Source organism: Ctenopharyngodon idella, chromosome 9, assembly GCF_019924925.1.
Source record: "Ctenopharyngodon idella isolate HZGC_01 chromosome 9, HZGC01, whole genome shotgun sequence".
Classification (NCBI taxonomy): domain Eukaryota; kingdom Metazoa; phylum Chordata; class Actinopteri; order Cypriniformes; family Xenocyprididae; genus Ctenopharyngodon; species Ctenopharyngodon idella.
In genome coordinates this window covers 11142510-11163858 of record NC_067228.1, presented here as the reverse complement: position 1 = coordinate 11163858, position 21349 = coordinate 11142510, and the positions used below count along the sequence as shown (strand labels likewise).

Genomic DNA, 21349 nt, shown 5'->3' with positions numbered 1-21349 from the left:
GAACAACTTAGGGTTGGAAAGCAGAATCAATTTAATAATAAAATGCAAATAGAGCAGGTTCTCTTTATTAACCACAGAAATAAATATCATTTAAATTTAAAACAAAATGTCCTAAATGTACAAAAAAGAAACTATGCTCTGACAGCAAATTAACAGCTGTGATTTAAAAATGCTCACTTTAAGATCAAAATCTATTAAACATTAGAATTGCATAAAAAAGACAAAATATAATAAAACAAGATAACAAAAAGAAAAAATAAATAAAAGACAAATCACACAATGGGAAAATCACTCCTAAGTTCGCTTCTTCTTTTTATCTTTGAACACCGGAGAGTTTAAGAATTTTGTATCAGAGTATTTGTCCCCACGCCTCATTTTGCTGCAAAAATAAATCAATAAAAAAAGAAAATATAAAAGTTATCCAAAATTACAGATTCTGTATCAAGGCAGAAATACGTAATGGCCCGGTTTCACAGACAGGGCTTAGACTAAGCTAGGATTAGGCCTTAGTTCAATCAGGACATTTAAGTAGCTTTTAAACGTACCTTATAAAAGACATTACTGGTGTTCATCTTGGCAGTGACATATATTTTAAGATATGTCAGTGCAAGATGCTTTTCATTATAAAAAGCTCAAACATGCATTTTAGGACTAGCTTAAGCCTTGTCTGTGAAACTGGGGGTATATTTTTTATTGCATATTGTATATTTCAAGTGTTATAATTATAATTATTCAAGTGTGACTCACCAATTGAGAGTTGGTTCTTTGTAGGAGACCGGTGCCGCTCTTCTTCGCGTTCTCCCTAAAGAGTTAATGTCTGTATTTGTTAGACTCTTCATAACCCTGCCATCTTCTGTTCGCAGAATAAAAATGTATAAAATACAAATATTTAAAATGAAGAAAATTAAATTATTTGTTTCACCTTTCAAAATACAATGGCAAAGCATTTAGACAAATATGTAAGGTTTACCTGGAGCTTGGTGCCTCAAGTCTGAGTCCTGGTCCTGGTCCTGGTAAATGTTCATAGTTTGAGAGCGGGCCTCTGGTTGAGGGCTGTGGGCAGGGCTTTCATCTGAGAGTGTTTCAGGGTAACCATCAAGGGTCTCCCATGGAGGCCTCTCCTCTGTGAACTGAAGGTCTTTCGTGTTTTCACTAAAACGGTCTGAAGTCACATTGTATTTTTCCATAATAAACATGCTTGAGTTCATTACAGCTGAAACATCATCCGTTTCATTTGTGAGAAGATGATGTTCAGAAGATGATGTTCTGCTGGAAGCACCACTGTCAGTCATTTCTTTACTTGGTGATTTATGAGAAGATGAAATTACGTACGTTTTCCTGCACCTGCTCTCATAAGCTTGGTTGGTTTGGTCCAGATCTATGTTAAGAGAATCCATGTTGATATGGCCAGCCTGATCAATCTTGTCAACAGAGGAAGGGCAGCATATTTCAGAGGTTGCTGCATCATGTTCATCCCTGAGGTCCTCCTCTGAGCAATGAGATATCCCTGGTAGTTGTAAAGTATTAGACAAAGACCTGTATCCTGCTCCGTTCTGAAGATCAATCACATCTTGCTTTTCAGTCGACACATTTTCTTGCATACCCAAAGCACAACTGTTTTGTTTCTTTGTTAATGCTTTGGATTTTTCTTTTACTGCAGCATTCGATTTCTTTATTTTATTTGCCCCCTCTTTTCTGTGTTTCTTAGCTTTAACAGGAAATTCAGGGGCTTCCTGTACAAGGCTGCTATGCACATCTTGTGAACATTCTGGATGATAGGCGTTTTCCTTCAATATCTCATGAGAAACATGCTCCTTGTGCTGTTGTGCAATAGTGTCTAAACCAATATCTTGAGGTGTCATTTGGGTTTCTGGTGCTACCTCCTGTGATCCTTCTGGACTCTTGGGATCATCTAATATATCGGTCTCGTTCAAAATGAAATTCCTGTTGATGAATGATTGACTTGGCTGTACCACAAACGTTCCTCTGTTTTTTTGTGTGTTGCACTTTTCAAACTGTGTCAGAGACTTGTTTTTGTGTTTTTTGACTTGAACTGCTCTCTCACTTACATGCACATCAGTACCAGCAGTCTCTGGGCATGCAGTACCAGCAGACTCAACATTTTCATGCACATACGATAAACTGTGATCCATAAGGTATGAGACTTTGGTCCCCCTGCTCTTCTGAGGTCTTTGCTCGTCTTGAACTATAAATGTTCTCCTGGGTTCCTGAGTGACATGAGAATCTTTTGCTTTGCTTTTAGCAGCTTTACTTGAAATATGTCCATCTGAAGAAATTGCCTCGCTTCTTTCAGAAATCTGAAGCTCAAGATCACTGAAACAATCATTAAAAATGTCCTTAGGAGGATCTTGGGAGATTAGGTACGTTTTCCTTGGATCTGGGTTTGGATCTTTTCGTTTGCATGTGCGCCTGCTACTTTTAGTACAACGAGAGGTGACATGAGTCTTCCTGCGTGCAGTTATTGATTCTGTTTCATGCCCATTCACCACCTCATTCTGAACAGTGGGAGAGCACTGCTGTGTCACAGTGGTCAACTCTTTTGGCCCAGCCGATGTAGAATCTGATCTACTAAATTCAATTAGAGAGTCGCCCTCTTTAGATACACTCTCAATACCTTTTCCTGACAGACACAAATCCTTTTTTTCCTGATGTTCTTCTGTAACTTCAGAGATTCTTCTTGCATTTGTGTCAACTATTACAATTTCAGCAGCACTGTCATTAACGGTTATGTCCATTTCAGAGTCATTTAGGGTGTTTTGCTGTGCTGGACTGTCTCTCTCTTGGCTGAGAACATCACAGGCAGTAGCTTTTTTGACCATAGCTGTATTCACTGGTTCAGACTCAACATGGTCCTGCTGTGGACACAACAGTCTCTCTTGCAAACTCTCAACCTCTTTCTCCATTTCAAAAATTTGGTCTGAAAAATAAATAAATAGATAAATAGCCTAGCAAATTAAAATTAAAATAACATCAAGATATTGTGTTAGCTGTAATGTACAAGAAAGAAATTAAGCTAATATAAATTAACAGTGCCAATCTTTCAAATTTATTAAAAGCTTGACTGACATTGTTAAAGGGTTAGTTCACCCAAAAATGAAAATTCTGTCATTTATTACTCACCCTCATGTTGTTCCACACCTGTAAGACCTTCGTTAATCTTTGGAACACAAATTAAGATATTTTTGTTGAAATCCGATGGCTCAGTGAGGCCTCCATAGCCAGCAATGACATTTCCTCTCTCAAGATCCATTAATGTACTAAAAACATATTTAAATCAGTTCATGCGAGTACAGTGGTTCAATATTAACATTATAAAGCGACGAGAATATTTTTGGTGCGCCAAAAAAACAATAAGGACTTATATAGTGATGGCCGATTTCAAAACACTGCTTCAGGAAGCTTCGGAGCGTTATGAATCAGCGTGTCGAATCATGATTCGGATCGCGTGTCAAACCGCCAAACTGCTGAAATCACGTGACTTTGGCGCTCCGAACCGCTGATTCATAATGCTCCGAAGCTTCATGAAGCAGTGTTTTGAAATCGGCCATCACTATATAAGTTGTTTTTTTTGTTTTTTTGGCGCACCAAAAATATTCTCGACGCTTTATAATATTATGTTTTTAGTACATTAATGTATCTTGAGAGAGGAAATGTCATTGCTGGCTATGGAGGCCTCACTGAGCAATCGGATTTCAACAAAAATATCTTAATTTGTGTTCCGAAGATTAACGAAGGTCTTACGGGTGTTGAACGGCATGAGGGTGAGTAATTAATGACAGAATTTTCATTTTTGGGTGAACTAACCCTTTAAGGAAACATGTATACCATGAACAGTTTACACTGTGTTCTCATACCTTTACTGGTGTTGTGTTCAGTGTCCATACTGTCTGGAACCTTTAAAATAACATTAATAATAATTATTAATGAATAATAATTCATAATATTGTGACTATTTAACAATTAGCTATTTGTGAACAATCAACAAAGCTTGGCTGAAGTCTTAAAAATAATAATGCTCATTATTCAGATTATTAACAACCATATAACTTAAAAGTATATTGACTGCTTACCTCATCATTACAAAAAATGTCAACAGCCTTTGTCATCCAGTTAAGGGAAGAGTCATAAAACTCTCGTATAATAGCAAACTAGAGAAAGAAAACAAACTACATTAACTACACCTATTGGTAAAAAAACTATTTATGCATGTTCTTTAAAGTGTTTTTAAACTACAGTACAAGTTCAAAATGTTCAATTAATCTAAGAGTGACTTTGATTTGTGCATGTACAGTATACAAGTATAAGAGTCTGGTTAATCTAAGTTAATACAACAAGACTCTAAGTTAATACAAAGAGCCTAACATTAGTTAGTTACTTACAATAACAAACCTAAACAATTAAATTCCATGTAACCAGACTTCACCACTTTTCTAACAGGCTCACCAATTGTTTGTTTTTATGACGCTGATAAGCAAGATCAAAAGTAGTGGTCTGCGCATCTTTCCTCAACCGCACCACCTCTGCTTCCAGCTCTCTGCTCCTCTTCTTCTGAGCAACCAGAGCCAGGGCCAGGGCCTTGTTGTTGCTTTTCAAAGAGAGCTTGAAGAATGATGAGGTATCTGAAAAATATTATTATTATTATTATCGTTATTGTCATCTGTCAACTTATAACATAGTTACAAGTCCTGCAGACAGCTGAACCCGTTAGGCATTTGAGAGTATTTCTTACTGTGTATTTTCGTCTTTATCTTGGCTGCGTATACAGACGCCGTCTGTTTGCCCAGTCGTATGTTTTCCTTCTTCTCCTTAGACGACATTATCAACGTTTTATCATTGGGGACTGTAGAAAAGACAGGCCTGGTTATACAATATCGGAATAAAACCCTGAGGTTAAGAATATAATGCTACATTCTGACTACTCACCAGCAATAAAAGAAGACGACAAACTCGAAGCTTGACGAGGATCATCTTTATTCTTGTTATAATGCATTTCTATTCAGATAACAAATACTTCGCATACAAATTAAATCAGTTTATACAAATTTAAAAACAAACATCGCGCGGAATCTTAAAATTCTTCTTCGCTTGCGGTTAATAGCGTTTATGGAATCAACTGTTGTTGAGTACCGCCACCCACTGGACTAAATCTGTAACGTAGCAGCCTTCAACATCACAGCGAACCCAGCCACTAAGTAACAACTTCTGACGGACCTGGTCATAATATCAGTAACATAAAAATAGAGTAACGTTAAGAAAGAATAATAATAAGCAAATAAAGGATAAAATAATTACAAAACACAAAACGGAAAAATTTCATAATAAAGGCCTGACCACAATATCGACTGATGTACTTGTAAACGTGGTGAGAGGTGAGAGTATCAAATACCTTCGTGTTCGTGACACTACAACACGAATGATGCCGCATAAAGCCCGTTGTCCCTAATATAAAAGATCGTTTCTATGATTAACCCTGATCAAGTGACTACTTTTATTTTGGAATTTAAACCTGCATTTCCGTTGAGACATTAGACCGGTCGCTGAATTCACATACGCGCGCGCACATATTCCATTGAACTTCCTCCCCAGCTGTCAAAGAGTCCACACCATTAGTGGTGGTAGCAATATCATCTTTTTTATTTAGGATATCAGACGGGGTTTAATCTGAGATGGAGGGCCAGCGCTGGTTACCACTGGAAGCTAACCCAGAGGTATGAATGCCTCCCCTATCTCACGATCCTTCGCCGTTAATTGAATTTTATATCTTACATGGGTTCATTTTAGCAGGAACGGTAAGCTGCAGCTCATTTGACATCATTTTTTATATGATACTGTTTTGTGTTCTGTGTCTGCTTTTCAGGTTATGAACCAAGTGAGTAGATGTCTCGACTATCTGGGTGTGTCTAGGATTCAAAACTTGTGCCAAATGAATGAATCAGGTTTATTAAAGCACGCTTGTGATAAAGCTAATTACATCAGCTTTGATTTATTATGTTTATCAACAATACTGCGCTTTATATATTGTTTATAACTTTATTGCATTTGTACTAATGTAAAATGTATTTTATGTTCCACATTAGTTTATTCATATGTTTAAACAGAAATGCTTTTGGATTTTGTAGGCCCTTGGGTGTCTTTGTATATACATTTCTGCCCCTTTTACTAGTCTTATATGATTTGTATTTAATCTATATGTTGTGTTATACCTTTTTAAGTTTTTAAGGCAGCTTGGCTTGGTACCCACCTGGCAGTTTGGGGATGTGTACGGTCTGGAACCCGAAGTTCTCAGTTTGGTGCCAAGGCCTGTGTGCGCTGTACTTTTGCTCTTCCCTATAACAGAGAAGGTATGACTGCACTTTACACTCATATAGACTCCATGTCCATAAACAAGCTTTGTATTTATAGTTAGTTGTCTATTTGTAAATGATGGTGGAGGTGAAAATGGATATGGTTGTTGCTGGCATCAACTCTTTCCCTATATATATAATATATATAATATATATATATAAATTACACTGTGTTCCAAATGCATTATGCAAGTACAATTTTAGTACAATAAACAATCCGATTTTAGTTTTTCAAAGAAAGTGTAGTGTTTGTTTGTTTGTTTTATTTCTCATATCTTTTTAGATAACTGGAATCAATCTCAGACAGGTTTGAGAAATAGTTTGCCAGGTCTTCTTAGGTAAATGGAAAACCTACTTAAAGACATTGTGCCACATTACTAAGCAAGTCACAGTTCTCATGCACTATGGGAAGGAAGAAAGATCTTTTTTTGCTTAATCTGTTTATTAAACTTTTACAATAAAAACAGTATACAGGTACAAGAAAATAGTGAAAAATATTATTCCCACTCCATCCCTAACCCCAAACAAAGAAAGAAAGAAAGGAAAAAAGAGGCATAATTATAGAGTGCATGTTAAGCATTTACAAATATTAATTATATACAGTACATAGACAGGTGTTTAGACATACATGCACACAAAATCATACACGTCACAACATTCGAGCCACCCTCATGATAACATTTTAAAAGGTTAGTTCACCCAAAAATGAAATTTCTGTCATTAATTACTCACCCTCATGTCGTTCCATACCCATAAGACCTTCGTTCATCTTCAGAACACAAATGAAGATATTTTTGATGAAATCTGAGTGCTCTCTCAATGTCAAGGCCCAGAAAGGTACTAAAGACATTGTTAAAATAGTCCACGTGACTGCAGTGGTTCAACCTTAATTTTATGAAGTGATGATAATACCTTTTGTGTGCAAAAACAATACACAAATAATTTTTATATAAATATTCAACAATCTCTTCCATGTCAGTCTCCTATGCAGTTGATGCAGTGCAGTGCTTTCGTGTACTACGTCAGAACGCTGACTCATTATTGGCCAGCTCCTGCGTAAGCGTCACACGCATGTGTAGTGCTGCTCATGTGTACAACGTCAACACGCACAGGAATATATACAAGCAAGAGTTGGTTCTTAGTCGCCAGCAGCACACCAGCTCCAGACAAACAATGACTGTCAAAACTGTCCTGTTATTATAGTTAACATTACAACAACAGCATATCTTGGTTCTGTGAAACGTAGCAAAACGAATGTTACTCATGTATGAATAAACTCTATATTCATAATCAGATTCCATTCCAGTCAGTAGAATGAAGCGTCTTTGTCATTCTTTTTTTATTACTATCTTTTATATTTACTGTAGATTTATTTTTAGTAATATAATTGTTTTCCTCAATGTAGTATGAAACCTTTAGACAAGAGGAGGAGGCAAAAATTAAGGCACAAGGACAAGAGGTGTCCTCAGATGTCTACTTCATGAAACAAACCATCGGCAATGCTTGTGGTACAATAGGGCTGATTCATGCTGTGGCAAACAATCAAAGGCATCTGGAGTTTGGTAAGTATCAGTGTTGATCATTTTCAGAGTCATTTCCCTTATTTTGAAAAGTATTCTAGTCAGTTCGTTTGTATGTTTAATATATTTGTGGTATGTTCTTTTAAAGAGCCCAATTCACCACTTAAGGCATTTTTACTGCAGTCTGCAAAGATGAGCCCAGAAGAAAAGGCAACTTTCCTTGAAAAAGATGAGGTGATAAAATATTGTGTATTTTAGTGCAGCAGTTTCCAACTGGAACTAATGGTTTTTCAAAGTTTAAATTACTTCTGACTGTTCTCAGCAAATCTCTGAAGGAATTAACCAAACTAAACCTTTATTCCTGATACTGATATTTTTATGATTTCAGAGTATCCGAGTAACACATGAGTCAAGCGCTCAGGAAGGACAAACAGAGGTAGGTATTAGCTAAATACAGTAGTTGAGTAGTTGTTAGTACAGCATTCAAAACAATACCAAGAATCTGCACATATTTTGAAGTTTTATCCCATTGCTGAATGTTCCATGTTATGTTTTTCTTTTGTTGAAGTAGCAGACATTTTGACATGCAGACCCATATTGCTAATATTAAAATGTTAGTCCTTGTTTCTTTTAGAGAATGGAGACAAAGAGGCAGAGCTTCCATTTATTTGTTTAATTTATAATTAATTCCGGACCATATATTAACACAACACGTTTTGCATATGTGGGTTGTCTGATATGGACATATTTTTTTAAAAGTCACATTAAATCAAAATCAACAATTCTTAATTTTTTAAAAAAAAAATTTTTTATGGAATATTGCAGCGTTTATTGTAAATGATTTATCCATTTTTTTTCTTTAAAATTCATGTGTTCTCTAATCTTTAATCAAAAACATTAACTTCCCCACTGGCTCAAGGGAGGGACAATAGTGCTGCAGTGATGACGTATTTTTGTAGGCCAACCCAGAAGTTTAACACTGTTTCCCTCAACAAAAACCCAATAGGATTTTTCCATAGGCTTTTGAATTATCACAAAAAATAAGCTCTATGATCTATAAAAGTTTATGATACTTAGACATGTTATCCACCAAGATAATCTTCACAAAGAATACAACTTGCAATCACCAGAAATGAAAAGCTAGCCTTAGGCTATAAGTGAACTACACAACAGTCAGTCGACATTACCACCACCATTGGGCTTCCAGCAACTCTTTCAGTCTTTATTAAAACATTTTCCCTGAAAGTGTGAATTACAATAGTTTGCAAGAGCGCAATTATAAACACTATGAGGCTGTTAAAGCGGACTAGTGTGTAGATGAGTTTACCTGTTCAGTGTGATGATGTTTAATTTCCCTGAGAAAGTCTGTAGTCCCATTTAGCAACTTGTTAGCAACCGCTTTTTTCAAGACTCGTAAAAGCTTTAAAAAAAATCACGAGTGGAATTCCGTCTATCCTATCATCCTGTGAGCTTGACTGAGTATTTCTCAGAACATGCTTATGACTGTCCCGATCTTCCACTTAATAAACCTCTTGTTTCTGCCTCTGCCCTATTAAACTTGAAAATTGCTGCTGTCTTGCGTATAAGAGACCCATTTTAAATGCGTCTGAACTTGCACACCCAAAAATTGTTGCTGCAGTCACATCTACCTACAGTATAACCTATAAAACCCCTTTCAATCTGGTTTCACTTCTTTCCAAAGGTCTGAGATGGCTTTCTTAATTCTTGATGACCTTCTTGTTTTCTTTGACTCTGAGGCCTTTAGCATTCTCATAGTGTTGGATCTCAGTTCTGCTTTTATCACTTGTTGCTACTCCAGTGTCATAGAAAAAGTCTAACCTGCTAATTTGTTCTGCTCAACTTTATAGGCTCCAAGTTTAGATGAAAAAGTGGATTTGCATTTTATTGCCTTTGTAAATGTTGAGGGACATTTATATGAACTGGGTAGGTAAATTTAAATAAATGTATATTTGTCATTTTGTTTTAGGTGCTTGTTTTATGCAAACAAAATTTATCAGCAACTATTTAAAGAAATATACATCATATTTTTGTACATAATTATTACGGGTGTTAATGTTTTGTTCATGTGTTTCAGATGGACGTAAACCTTTTCCAATTGTTCATGGGAAAACCACAGAGGACACATTTCTTGAGGTATGATGTTTCTCACTCGCATTCTATAGATGTATAGACTCTCTGACAAAGATGTATATTTGGAACTTGTTTTGTTTGTAGGCATTGTTTAAATTGTTTAAACAGTTTGGTGCCTGGGGTTTATGCATTTGCCCATATGTTTTTGACTGATCTACAGGATTCTGCAGAGGTCTGCAAGAAGTTCATGGCACGTGATCCCCAGGAGCTCCGCTTCACTGTCGTGGCTCTTTCCAAAGCATAAATGTTCTAATTTTACCTGAAAGAAAAACTGCCAATTGTTCAGAAGTGCTGAATACTTTATTGTATAAATGCTAAAGGTTTAAAGGTTCAGTTTTGACTGCTTGAAATTAAAGTTTGTTGAAAGTTTTGACCACAAGGCAAATGAGAAGCAAATTAAAATTAGCCAATATCAAAAATTGTACATGCATAATTTTGTATCTGAAAGTTGACACAATCTGACTGAACTACTTTTTTGTGTTCATTCCTTTAAAATGATATGAAATGTATTCTGTGTTAATGATACTAATTGACCTAATGGTATTTTTCTGCCAGAAAAGAAGCCATTTAAAATAAAAGTTCTCATGATGAATATTTACACACAAAATGTGCTGTTCTCACAGAAGTGTTACACCGATGCCAATGTTTCATTACATATGGTGTCCTACTTCTAAATACTGTTTTCTCAAGAATACAGAAAAAATTCAGTTAAGACTAAAACAATAAAGAACAAATGTCCAATGTTTTCATCTCATGTTGACCTTATTGCTGTACTGAGTGACAACAGTTCCACTTCCTGAATACTCCTGAATAATAAGCAATGATTAATTTCTGTCTTTTGTTTTTTACATCCATACTTTTTTCCATTCAAAACAGCAGTGTTCTCTAAAAATAAATTAAAATATGTTAACAAAAATAATTGATTCAGAATTATATATGATTGGAAGATTTAATTATATTTAAGATAAATATGTTATTGTTTTTATACCAAATTAAGCAGTCACATGTGTATGAATAATGACTGTTGTCCATGGAAATTCTAGAAACCTTTGTTTCCCCACATAGCTGTGATGATTTTTTTGTGAATTATTTCATGAATATCCTTGTAATAAGCAGACAATGTACGGTCAGCTGGTTATTATTGCAAAAAAGAAAAAAAATGCTGATAGGTTAATTGGGTCAGTGTTACTGGAAGATCTCTTGTCTTCTCACGTAATAAACTTTTTTTTTTTTGTATATAATAATAATTAAAATAATTTAGCCATAATGACTAGCTGACTGAAATCCATCCCTTATTTGCATATTAACTAGTACTTACACTCTAAAAATCAAAATGATTATTAAATTAGATTTACCATTTTTATTTATATTCTTCTGATCTTTAACTGTTTTCACTCTGTACTCTGTACTTGTAAATATGTGTTTAACTAAATCTTAGACGTTTTTTTTCTCTCCCAGTGGCGCTTTATTGTACCCTCGGCACCTGTAACGTAACCTGACAGTATTTTAGGTGTGAATCCTGACGCACTAGGGGGCGTATAAAGTACACAACGCAACTCTAAAGTTTCTCTGGAGTAGGTAAAAGAACAAGAGATTTAAGAGTTTACACTGAGTCCTTTACGGTTGTTATAGCAGGGTTGGTCTTTGACGTTCGACAGAGTGATAGTTTTGATACTGGTAGTCGAATAAGAAAAGCGTTTTACCGGCTGACTTCTTTTGTTTTTTTGTTTTTTTTTGTTTTTTTGTTTTTTAAAGAAACCTGGTAGTCTTAAACATATTCACGCGACGCGGTGAAACAACGATTGCGTCTTGACTACGCGCGTGTTGCGCGCGCTCTTGGAGTGTAGACGCCTGTTTCATTACAGCTTCACCACTTAAGACCGGTGATGGAGTGGCGACCGCAGAGTGCAGTGGGTTATGAGGCTGCTTACTCAGAAGCACAGAGATGGATTGAGGTAAGAACTTTCACACATGCTCTCATTTAAATAAAGAGAGTTCAGGGAAATGACACTTGATACTGCCAAGTTATGAGGGAACTAAAATGAGAATCTATTCATTAGCTCTCATGCTGAGTTATACCCAAACAGACCTGTTGAATTCGTCTTTAACATTGATAAGAATTTATAAAAGCTGACAAAAAATAACATTTGGTGTTGCATGCAAAATGTGTGAGTATTTCCAAAAACTTTATGATGAATACATTATTAATGTTTGTTCATCTTATGATTAGCTTGAGAGTAGTCTGTTCACATTTACTTTTACCAAATGATGAGTGTGACTAAATGAGGACAGAATTTACATTTTCACTTTAATGCATCATTATATTAATTTTTCTTTAACCCATAAAGTTCACACTTAGCATTTCTAGTACCCTGTTGCACTTCATATCACGGTCAAATTGACAAAACAGAGATACTCTGGTTTTGATTATTTATTATATTATTTATTCTAAAATGTATAAATAAAATAATTATTTAATATTAATACAACTATTTTTATTTATTATTTATACATTTTTTTTAAAAATATTTTATATTTATTAATTATTATCTTCCTGTCCACAACCAACAAATTTTGGGTATGTGATTTAAGAGGACATGACAATGCATTTTTTTTTTTAAATCTTATTCCACAAACAGTCATGCATTAAAGGGATAGTTCACCCAAAAATGTAAATTATGTCCTCATTCAATAACCCTCATGTCGTTTCAAATCTGTACGACTTTCTTCGTTACACAAAAGAAGGTATTTTGTAGAATGTTGGCTGGATATAAAACAGTGAGACATGTCTCAAAATATGTTCCACAAAAGAAAGAAAGTCAGGTTTAGAACGACATAAGGGTGAGTATAAATTATGACAGCATTTTCATTTTTGGGAGAACGATCCCTTAAAGCACTCAACAAAAAACAGATTTTCTTTTTTCGTCAAGCTCACAGACAGTGGAAAACAAGTAGTCCTGCAACAATTTTCACATGCTTTACTGCGTTTATTCCTCCAAACCCTCTTAGTCTAGGGCACAAATGATTAGGACTTTCCTATCCTTGTGAATTCCCTTCTCAGCGGGAGATGGCAGGGCCAAAGCACTGGCTGTAACTGAACAAATATTGTTCTTAATTCATGAGGGGTGAATCTAAATGCTTTCAGTGTGACATCAGTCTCTCACACATGCACACTGGTTCATTGTCACAGGCAGTGGACCTTGGCAGGGCAGTTTCAGCCCCAAGCTGATTGCCCCCCTGCAAAGGAAAGTGATGTGCCGATTAGCGTCCAATCTGGATGACTAACGGGTTGTCAGGCATGAGGGCGCACTGAGCAGTGCTGGAGTGTTGAGTGTGAGTGTGTAGGGTATTATAGTCAGCTGAACGATCTGGAGTTTGTCACATGTGCTCATTCTTGCACCCGCTCTGTGGGCAGAGACATTCCTGTTTTTTCTCCAGGGTAGTTCTCAGCTCGTTAAAGTCAAACCTAAAATTAGCCACCCATCTGAAGTTGCTTGGTATATCTAAGTGTAGAAAGTTTTTAAACGTTGCCATTAGCCACTGTGGCTAAATCATTATTGTGGTGAAATTATATTAAATACTTAGAAAGCAGGTTTGTTAAAAAGTAGCTTTGGTTTACATGTAAGTTAAATATTTCGTCCACTGGTTATTATTATTGAAGTAAATCGGGGTCATCTAATTTGAAGTTTAAAATGTTTTTGAAAAAAAAAAAGATTGTTTACAGATTTGAATACTTATAGTATGAAACAGTTATACTTGATTGTTCTTGTTAGCCTAAAATGACTCTAGAGATGTGTTGTTAAGCAGTTTCTCCCAATATTCCTTCTTGTTCAGCAGACCTTGCAAACGATTAAAGCACTTTGGCACAATTAACGATGTGTAGCATTCCGTGTGTCCAAACAACTTGGAATGCCTCACTGCTCCTTCATGAATGAACAATAGCTGTGTGCAAAACTGCAGCTAAAATCATGTCTTAAATCATCAAAACTTGCTATTTAAATGATTGAAATAGTATGTGATCACATTATGTGAGCTTGAAGGACAAATAGTTTGCAATGAATCCTTGTTTTTTTAATCAAAAATACAGTAAAAACAATATTAGAAAATACTCTTACAATTTAAAATAATTGTTTTCTGTTTTAAAGCTGCTGTCCATAACTTTTTTTGGTTAAAAATGATCCAAAATCAATTTTTGAGCAAACCAGCCAATGTTCAAAACTATCTCCTTACCTTAGCCTGATTCACAACAGTAAGCTTGCAATAATGTTTTCTAATTCAAATGGTACTGGTGGGCTTCCGTGGGAAATTCAAGCATGCAGCCGTTCGTTTTTGCATCATTATGTCACGTCTGTTTACATAAAGAAGGAGTCCCGGCTAGTAGGCTATATGGCATGTGGAGGATGCCGCAGGCGGCGGGTCATTTATAGCCTTTTCTCACAGCAGCTGCAATAATTAAACTTATCATTTTGATGGCAGATTGTAATCCAGAAAGGTCCAAATGACAATCAGCAGTGACAACTAGATTCACCCGTAGTCAAAAGCAAAAGACTTCGAACTGCAGAGTGGCTAAAGAAATTGAAATCTACAGGTAACGCTAATAATACACACTAAATACACATAGTCACGCAATGCTGATGTTGTTAATATTAACAATTTGAGAACAAAGTATAACAGTAATAATAATTTGCACGGTTTGACGTGATCTGAGCTAAGCGATCGTTAGATTTAATCACCATTGGTAGCGCGATTTATTGTAATGCTTTTTTGTCTCAGTTGTTTAGAACAAAAGTGGCAGACATGTTACTTACTTGTTCAGATGACATTTTCCGGTAAAAATTCTTATTTTGGTCATACTTCCAAGATGTAGAATCTGTGATTCCGAAGTACAGTATCCACACCGGTGCGATGACTGACAGCAAACATTAGATTCATCCACGCTGAGGAGCCGTGCTGATGCACAACCCACGTAAAGATGATAATTTCGCAAATAACAGCAATTGCAGGTTTCAAACAGAGATGGCGACAAAGAGGCAAAACTTACGGACTGCAGCTTTAATATATTTTAAAATGTAATTTATTCCTGTGATGGCAAAGCTGTATCTTTAGCATCTTTACTTCATTCTTCAGTCACATGATCCTTCAGAAATAATTCTAATATACTGATTTGGTGCTCAAGAAACGTTTCTTATTATTATCATTGTTGAAAAAAATGGTTGTGCTGCTTAATTTTTATGTGGAAACTGTGATACTGTTTTTCAGAATTCTTTGATTACTGTCACTTTTGATCAGTTTAATGGAATCTTGCTATATAAATTCTGTTTTTCCTTTTACAAAAACGATTTGTTCAAGCTCTCAAATTGTTCTCCACCTGCTACAGAGATCTGTTTAAAAACAATAAGCCATCATGGACATTACAATGACAGGAACAGCAGGGGTCAGGATTTCATATGTCATTGAACTCTGATGTTTACTGCATCATGCTGTGTGAATATGCTCCATATGATTAACCTCTTTACACTCCATATCTGTGAGAGTTTGTAATAGTTTCATAAATCTACATGAAGGAGACAGGAAGCTTTTTGACTTTTTATTCCAAAAACAATATTCTGAAAAAATATTACATACTATTATAAGATTATCTTATTATTTGTCTCAAGCTTTGAAAGATTTAGATCAGTGTGACATGGAATGCAAAATTCCTGTTGAAATAATCTACCTTTAGTTTGTAATTTGCAGTGTAACTGGATCTAGTACTAGGATCATAGTATTTGTCCACAGATTATTTTTGTCCTTGTTTTGTTCAGCAGACATAGAAAGTGCCCTTTGAAGTTGTGCTTCTAAAAGAGAACAATTGCGGTTCAAATCTCGCAGTCAATGCTGATCTCAACATAACCAGTGTCCTTTTACATGTAAGGCCCTCCACACCCTCTGAATACATGCTATGTTTTTGAGTGACAGTCAAATAAAAGCAGCATAAGAGTGTGCTGTTCTACACAACAGATATTGATAAGTGGTTACTCTTTATTGACATCTCTAGATTTCATATCCTTTGCATACTTTGTTTTTGCAACAAGACCATTTTGGAGATATTACAATACGGTATGTCTGTATGGTCTGATTGTTTGTAGTTAGTTGTTTATATTTGATGTTATACCAGTAGCATATTATAAAACAACATACTTAAAGTATTACTTATAATGGCTTCGTCTCATGAAAGCTAAACTCTGTAGAGTGTTTTACTGGCGTTTAAACTTGGAAATTGAAAACATTTGCATCGGAAAAAGGGCTTTTGTCATAGATTATGTTATATGAGGTGTGGAGCAACAGGGCTCACATTGTAACAGTGTAGTCTGAGGGAATAAACACAACATAAATGCTTCCCTGTGTGTGAGCAAAAACAATGGGCTGCCTGCCTTTTGTATCTTGCAGGAGTAGCTTGAGATCATTGGAAAGGCATGAAACTGTGTAGAACTGTGACATTCCTCCAGATGCTCTCGTTCTCTGTGGTTTGGCTGCTGGGCTCCAGCCTTGATTACTGAATAACCCACGATTCTCCAAAAGAGGCTGTGTTATTGTGCTGGTGTGCTAGAAGCTTGGACTTAAAGCTTGGAAGAACAACTTTCCTCTCATTTCCCTGGACATCCTACGTTCCCACTCACTGGTTCTTAGTGCTTCCTGTGTTTGTCTTCGTCTCGCAGGCAGTCACTAAGAAAAAGTTTGGGAGCAGTAATTTCCGAAGTTCTCTGGAGAATGGACTTCTGTTGTGTGAGTAAGTAAAGCTGTTTTTTTTATACTTCTCAAATTTTTTAACATGGTTTTCTTGCTTAAACCATGAAAAGGATTCTGCTATAAGTTTGTGGCTTATCGTTTTGTAATGTTTTTTTTTTTTTTTTAATCTTAACCATTGCATAATTCTTTTTGTGCACCACGAACATAATATAATGTAAATGCTCCTAAAGGACAGTTCATTTAAAAAGGAAACATTCAATCATCATTTACTCACCAAAAGAAGATAATTTGAAGAATTGTCTTCTTGCAATTCCTGCTCACATTTTGTCTAGAACTACAATAAGCATCATGTTTGCACAGCACACACAATGCTTCTGCACTTAATTCCGGTTTTTCTCAGCATTGGGACAGGAGAGGTGTCAGACAATAAATGGGAAAACAAAGTAACTAAGATATTTTGTTGTAATTTTAAAAAATAATATGTTACTTTACTTGTTACTTGAAAAAAGTAATCTGATTACTTAACTTGCGTTACTTGTAATTCGTTACCCTCAAGACTGTGCTGAAGTAACCGTTTTAGCTTGCTTCTACAAGTCCTTGAGCTCTTTTACTGTGACTTGTGTTTCAAAGGACTCATATCCAAGCATTCTGCATCGCAAATACAATGCAGTATCAGGTGAGTCGCCAAGCAAGTTTACTACAGTTCATCATCAAAGCCAAACAAATGGAGCTCGTTATGTGATGCAAATGTCAAAATGAATTAGTTCACAAATCATGCAGTATAGTAAAAGTGTTTTAGGTGATAACATAGTTTTGCGCAAGGAACCATGTTGTGTTTTACTGCCACAAATGTTCATTTTAGCTTGAAGCTGCAGTGAATTGAATGTAGGGTACAAAGGGGCTAAAGGCACACCTTAGGAAAAATGCCCTTTTCACCAGTCCCATAGTGTATGATTGCAGAAAAAACATATGTTTTTTATTGAACATTGATGGAGCAAGAGATTTTGTGTAAAAGTAAATCATAAAAGTAGTTTGTTTAAAAATCGTACAAATGTATGGAGTTAATAATTGTACTATTTTCGGTTTATTTTGATAAATAAATTCATTTTTGTTGAATATACTGTTATTAAAATATGTTCATTTAAAAAAAAAAATAAACAAAATTATTTAAAAAAGTAAACATTCTGAAAGCATTGAATGAGACCCCATAATAACTTAATATAGCTTTACTATATTAATAACTTAATATAGCTTTTAAATTATATTTTATTAAATGATTGAGATTAATATCATATTTTTGAATATGATTGTTTCATTATAAATATGGTGATTGTCTCTAAGGTGGACACCCAAATTAAGCATACTTTTACATATGGTTCTGTTGTTAAAAAACTGTTGCTTTAGTTACCATGAACAAAACTGACAAACATTAAAAAGACCTTTGCCTCAAAATATAGTCAATAATTTTATCGATTCTCATTTGCTACATAAATCTACAACATTTAAAAAAAAACATGAATTATTAGATCAAATTAGCGCAGAATCAACTTAAGCGTTGCTGTCCTCTATCGCGTCAAGGATCTGCCAAATTTCCATGTGCATAGTCAAAAGCAGTTGTTAAGAAAAGTGCTGAGCTGAATTTTTTTTGCCATCTAGTGGTTTATAAGAGAAAAAAGTCAAATGCGCCTTTTACCCCGGTGCGTCTTTAGCCCTGTTGTACCCTATTGGTACATTTTTGGAGTGTTGCAAAAATGTGTGTAGAGGCACATTTTTCCAGTGAGCGTTGGAGCTATCCCTTTAACTACTTTTCTATAATGCACTGAAACAGTGTTTTACCTGTTGGCTGAAATGTGATGCAAGCTAACACTACCTGAACTTTTTCATTTGGAATTTGTATCTAATGTCAGCTGCGTGTCATTTAACATGCATTGTGTCATGCAGCTATTTTTAAAACACAAAATCTGTACCCGGCTGCCACAATCAGACTCTGTTCCGTCCCAGGAAGCATTAGTAAGCCTAGCAGAGGAAAACAACACGGATGGCAGAGCATTTAAAAGGACAGCTGGGAAGAGGTGATCCATAGTGCCAGCTACTCTAGCCGTGTTCAGAAACCTGAGCAGAGGACAGGCACATGGGGAGAGGCGGCTCTCAGGCCTCTTGTGCTGTTTATGTAAAGAGAGCGTTGGGTCGGTGGACTGGGCGTGACATGCTGCAAGCTCAGGGATTTTAGCACATTTCTGAACCTGACTGGATAGTTCTGGGGCAGTGCGTGGGCCGGTCTGACATGCTGGTGTCAGTCGAGTGACTCAGCAGGCTAATTACCACAGTCCAGTGCAGAATGTCATCGTCCTGCTCCTGCGCTCTCATGCTGCCTGCTTACAGTTTGCACTGAGCCATTAGCTTTGCTATTTCCACATGAGCGAACAAAAGCCCACATTACCTGAGGATACTGTCACTCTGGATTTCACAACCAAACAAAGAGTCCTGTGAAACTACTGTTGGGGCCGGCACAGCAAAGTCTTGACTTTAGCTTAAAGAGTGTGCAAATGATTCATAGAAGTGTGAATGGGTAGATGTGTTTTAGTGATCACAGTCAGAGAAGAAATGGCCAACACTACATACTCTTTAGATAGCTTTATTTATTTTTGTTAAAAACAAATGGGCCACTAATATGAGTTTAAAAAGCGATAATTTTTATGTAGTTCTAGTTTGTATATTTTCATAGATACTGGTGTTTAAAAAAAAAAAAAAAAAAAGACTCAAAGCTTTGTTTGTAAATCCAAACCCAAAAGTAATTTATTTTAAGCACGTACACACATTTCTGACTTTGTTACCATGTTTATGACCCTACTTTTTGCATGCCACTGCTTCATTAACCAATCAGATTCTATATATCAATTACCTTTAATTGTAAATGTTACAGTTAAATTCAACATTCAACCAATCACATATTTACACATTATTTTATGTTATTTTTTGCATGTTATTAAATACACTAAATGACTTTGATATTGATTCTAAAGCCTGCGTTAACCTGTAACAAAAATGGCAGCTATGTATGCACTGATATGAAAAAATTTGACCGATACCGATAATTCCTTATATTTGAAAGCCGATAACCGATATATTGGCCGATAAATCTAAATCAAAATGTTTGTATAATTTTTGAGAGCCTGATTACAAAATCAAAAGTTTCACCATTAAAAGCCATGTCCCAAGCACACAATTATAATGTTCTCATTATAATATTATGTAGCCTATATGACAGAGACAGTCTTGTGCTGTACATGTTGCACCTAACTGTAATTTCCTTTTTGAAGTGATTTCAATCATATTTCAAGCAAATCAAAACCATCATGGCGGACAATGCGCATCTGAAGTAAATAATCCATTATTTATCGGCTTTAATATATTGGCCAAATTTTCTTATTGGGCCGATAATGATAACATTTAAAATGAGTATATATAAGCCGATACCGATATGGTGGCCAATATATCATGCATCCCTAATGTTATTCCTTAAATGTTTTCACGCAAAATGAAAATTCTGTCATTATTTACTCACCCTAATGTCATACCTGCATGACTTTCTTTCTTCTACCACAGAAGTAATTGCACATCACTAAATAAGAGTGTTAATGACTGCCTCTCCCTTTATTGCACATGAGCAAAAAAGTCAGAAATCAAGTTTCTAACATTTGTCATACCTCACATTATTATATTTCATGCTCATCACTCAGCCACATGCCTTGGATTTTGCACTTTAATGTTTCTGCGTATTTCCCAAAACCAGTTTTACACACAAAACTAGACTTACTTGGAGGCTATTGACTGATGTCTGTTTCCACAGAGCTGTTTGTATTTTTTCAGGGCATTAGATGGCTTTGTAAACTGAAGCCAGAGCCAGATGGTCAGAATTAAAGGAAGCCATATACTAGCAACTGACATGTGATGTATCTGTTTATGTTGACTTTTGTTCTGTTTTTTCTTTTTCTAGTCTGATCAACAAGATCAAGCCTGGCATCATCAAGAAATTAAACAGATTATCCACACCTATTGCGGGCCTGGTAAGTGGGTTTTTTTTTTTTTTTTTGTACTTTGACATGCATACATGATTTGAGTTGTAGTATTCCACCATGACTAAGAACTTTAACTCTTAAAAAGAAGTTTGAATGATTTACTAAATGGTTTACATGTACATGGATTGAAAAAAGTTGATTTACTTATGCTTGGTATTTAATAGAAATCATTTGTCACCATTTTCCAAACAGAAAGCATTGCAATTTTTCTATTATGAATAATCCATACACATGCATGTAGAGAAGGCTTCTTTGAATTAGATTTTGAAACCATGTGATATATTACTTGGACTACAAAAAAAAATTTTTAGGATTCACTATTATATAAAATATTGAAGTTAAACATATTAATGTGTTAATGTTAACTCTGAAAACACAAACAACATGAATCTTTTTAGGACTTTTTAATGCAAGAGCATAGACAGGTGGCATATGGGCCTGAATTAAGCTGTTTTTATTGAAGCTTTTTGGCCTAATCTATGCAAAACATGCTCATTTATTTCCC

The 21349-nt window shown here is 35.5% G+C and overlaps 3 protein-coding genes across 19 annotated transcripts in view; 2 read left to right on the top strand and 1 right to left on the bottom strand.

Moving 5' to 3' along the window:
- Window positions 1-13: 13 nt before the first annotated feature.
- On the bottom strand, window positions 14-5422 carry sgo2 (shugoshin 2). 3 transcript variants are annotated; one of them, XM_051904877.1, is made up of 8 exons: window positions 4945-5422; window positions 4751-4861; window positions 4465-4640; window positions 4092-4169; window positions 3876-3915; window positions 971-2938; window positions 748-853; window positions 14-379 (listed from the first exon to the last, which is right to left on the bottom strand). In XM_051904877.1, exons 1-8 carry the CDS (start codon window positions 5009-5011, stop codon window positions 295-297), a joined length of 2631 nt encoding a protein of 876 aa, XP_051760837.1. In that variant the 5' UTR covers window positions 5012-5422; the 3' UTR covers window positions 14-294. The 3 variants fall into 3 exon arrangements, with proteins under 3 accessions (XP_051760837.1, XP_051760838.1, XP_051760839.1); XM_051904878.1 differs by having other exon boundaries at window positions 748-850; XM_051904879.1 differs by having other exon boundaries at window positions 748-802.
- A 140-nt stretch (window positions 5423-5562) lies between these two features.
- uchl3 (ubiquitin carboxyl-terminal esterase L3 (ubiquitin thiolesterase)) lies at window positions 5563-10779 on the top strand. Of its 4 annotated transcripts, XM_051904881.1 has the most exons (9): window positions 5563-5729; window positions 5879-5890; window positions 6234-6362; window positions 7771-7927; window positions 8034-8119; window positions 8274-8321; window positions 9754-9829; window positions 9981-10039; window positions 10197-10779. In XM_051904881.1, the coding sequence occupies exons 1-9, from the start codon at window positions 5688-5690 to the stop codon at window positions 10278-10280; spliced, it is 693 nt and encodes a 230-aa protein (XP_051760841.1). In that variant the 5' UTR covers window positions 5563-5687; the 3' UTR covers window positions 10281-10779. The 4 variants fall into 4 exon arrangements, with proteins under 4 accessions (XP_051760841.1, XP_051760842.1, XP_051760840.1 ...); XM_051904882.1 differs by lacking the exon at window positions 5879-5890; XM_051904880.1 differs by lacking the exon at window positions 5879-5890 and having other exon boundaries at window positions 5596-5810.
- Window positions 10780-11639: 860 nt separating this feature from the next.
- The window catches only part of lmo7a (LIM domain 7a), a 55441-nt gene continuing 45731 nt past the window's right edge, over window positions 11640-21349 (top strand). For 3 of the 12 annotated variants that reach the window (XM_051904869.1, XM_051904865.1, XM_051904871.1), the window contains exons 1-3: window positions 11645-11991; window positions 16735-16805; window positions 20763-20832. In XM_051904869.1, the coding sequence (XP_051760829.1) occupies window positions 11923-11991; window positions 16735-16805; window positions 20763-20832 (210 nt within the window). In that variant the 5' untranslated portion in view covers window positions 11645-11922. Of the gene's footprint in view, window positions 11992-16734; window positions 16806-20762; window positions 20833-21349 lie in introns of all 12 variants that reach the window. The other 9 variants (XM_051904868.1, XM_051904876.1, XM_051904872.1 and 6 more) reach the window with 5 other exon arrangements.

Bases quoted from the DNA above. Each gene is read 5' to 3' on its own strand.
- sgo2 (XM_051904877.1), bottom strand. From the start codon at position 5,011: ATGCATTATAACAAGAATAAAGATGATCCTCGTCAAGCTTCGAGTTTG. The intron at 4,170-4,464 runs GTGAGCCTGTTA...TTCTTTCTCTAG, and splicing joins GTCATAAAAACAAACAATTG to TTTGCTATTATACGAGAGTT. The intron at 2,939-3,875 runs GTATGAGAACAC...TTTATTTTTCAG, and splicing joins TGAACACAACACCAGTAAAG to ACCAAATTTTTGAAATGGAG.
- uchl3 (XM_051904880.1), top strand. From the start codon at position 5,736: ATGCCTCCCCTATCTCACGATCCTTCGCCGTTAATTGAATTTTATATC. The intron at 7,928-8,033 runs GTAAGTATCAGT...GTTCTTTTAAAG, and splicing joins TCAAAGGCATCTGGAGTTTG to AGCCCAATTCACCACTTAAG. The intron at 8,120-8,273 runs GTGATAAAATAT...TTATGATTTCAG, and splicing joins CTTTCCTTGAAAAAGATGAG to AGTATCCGAGTAACACATGA.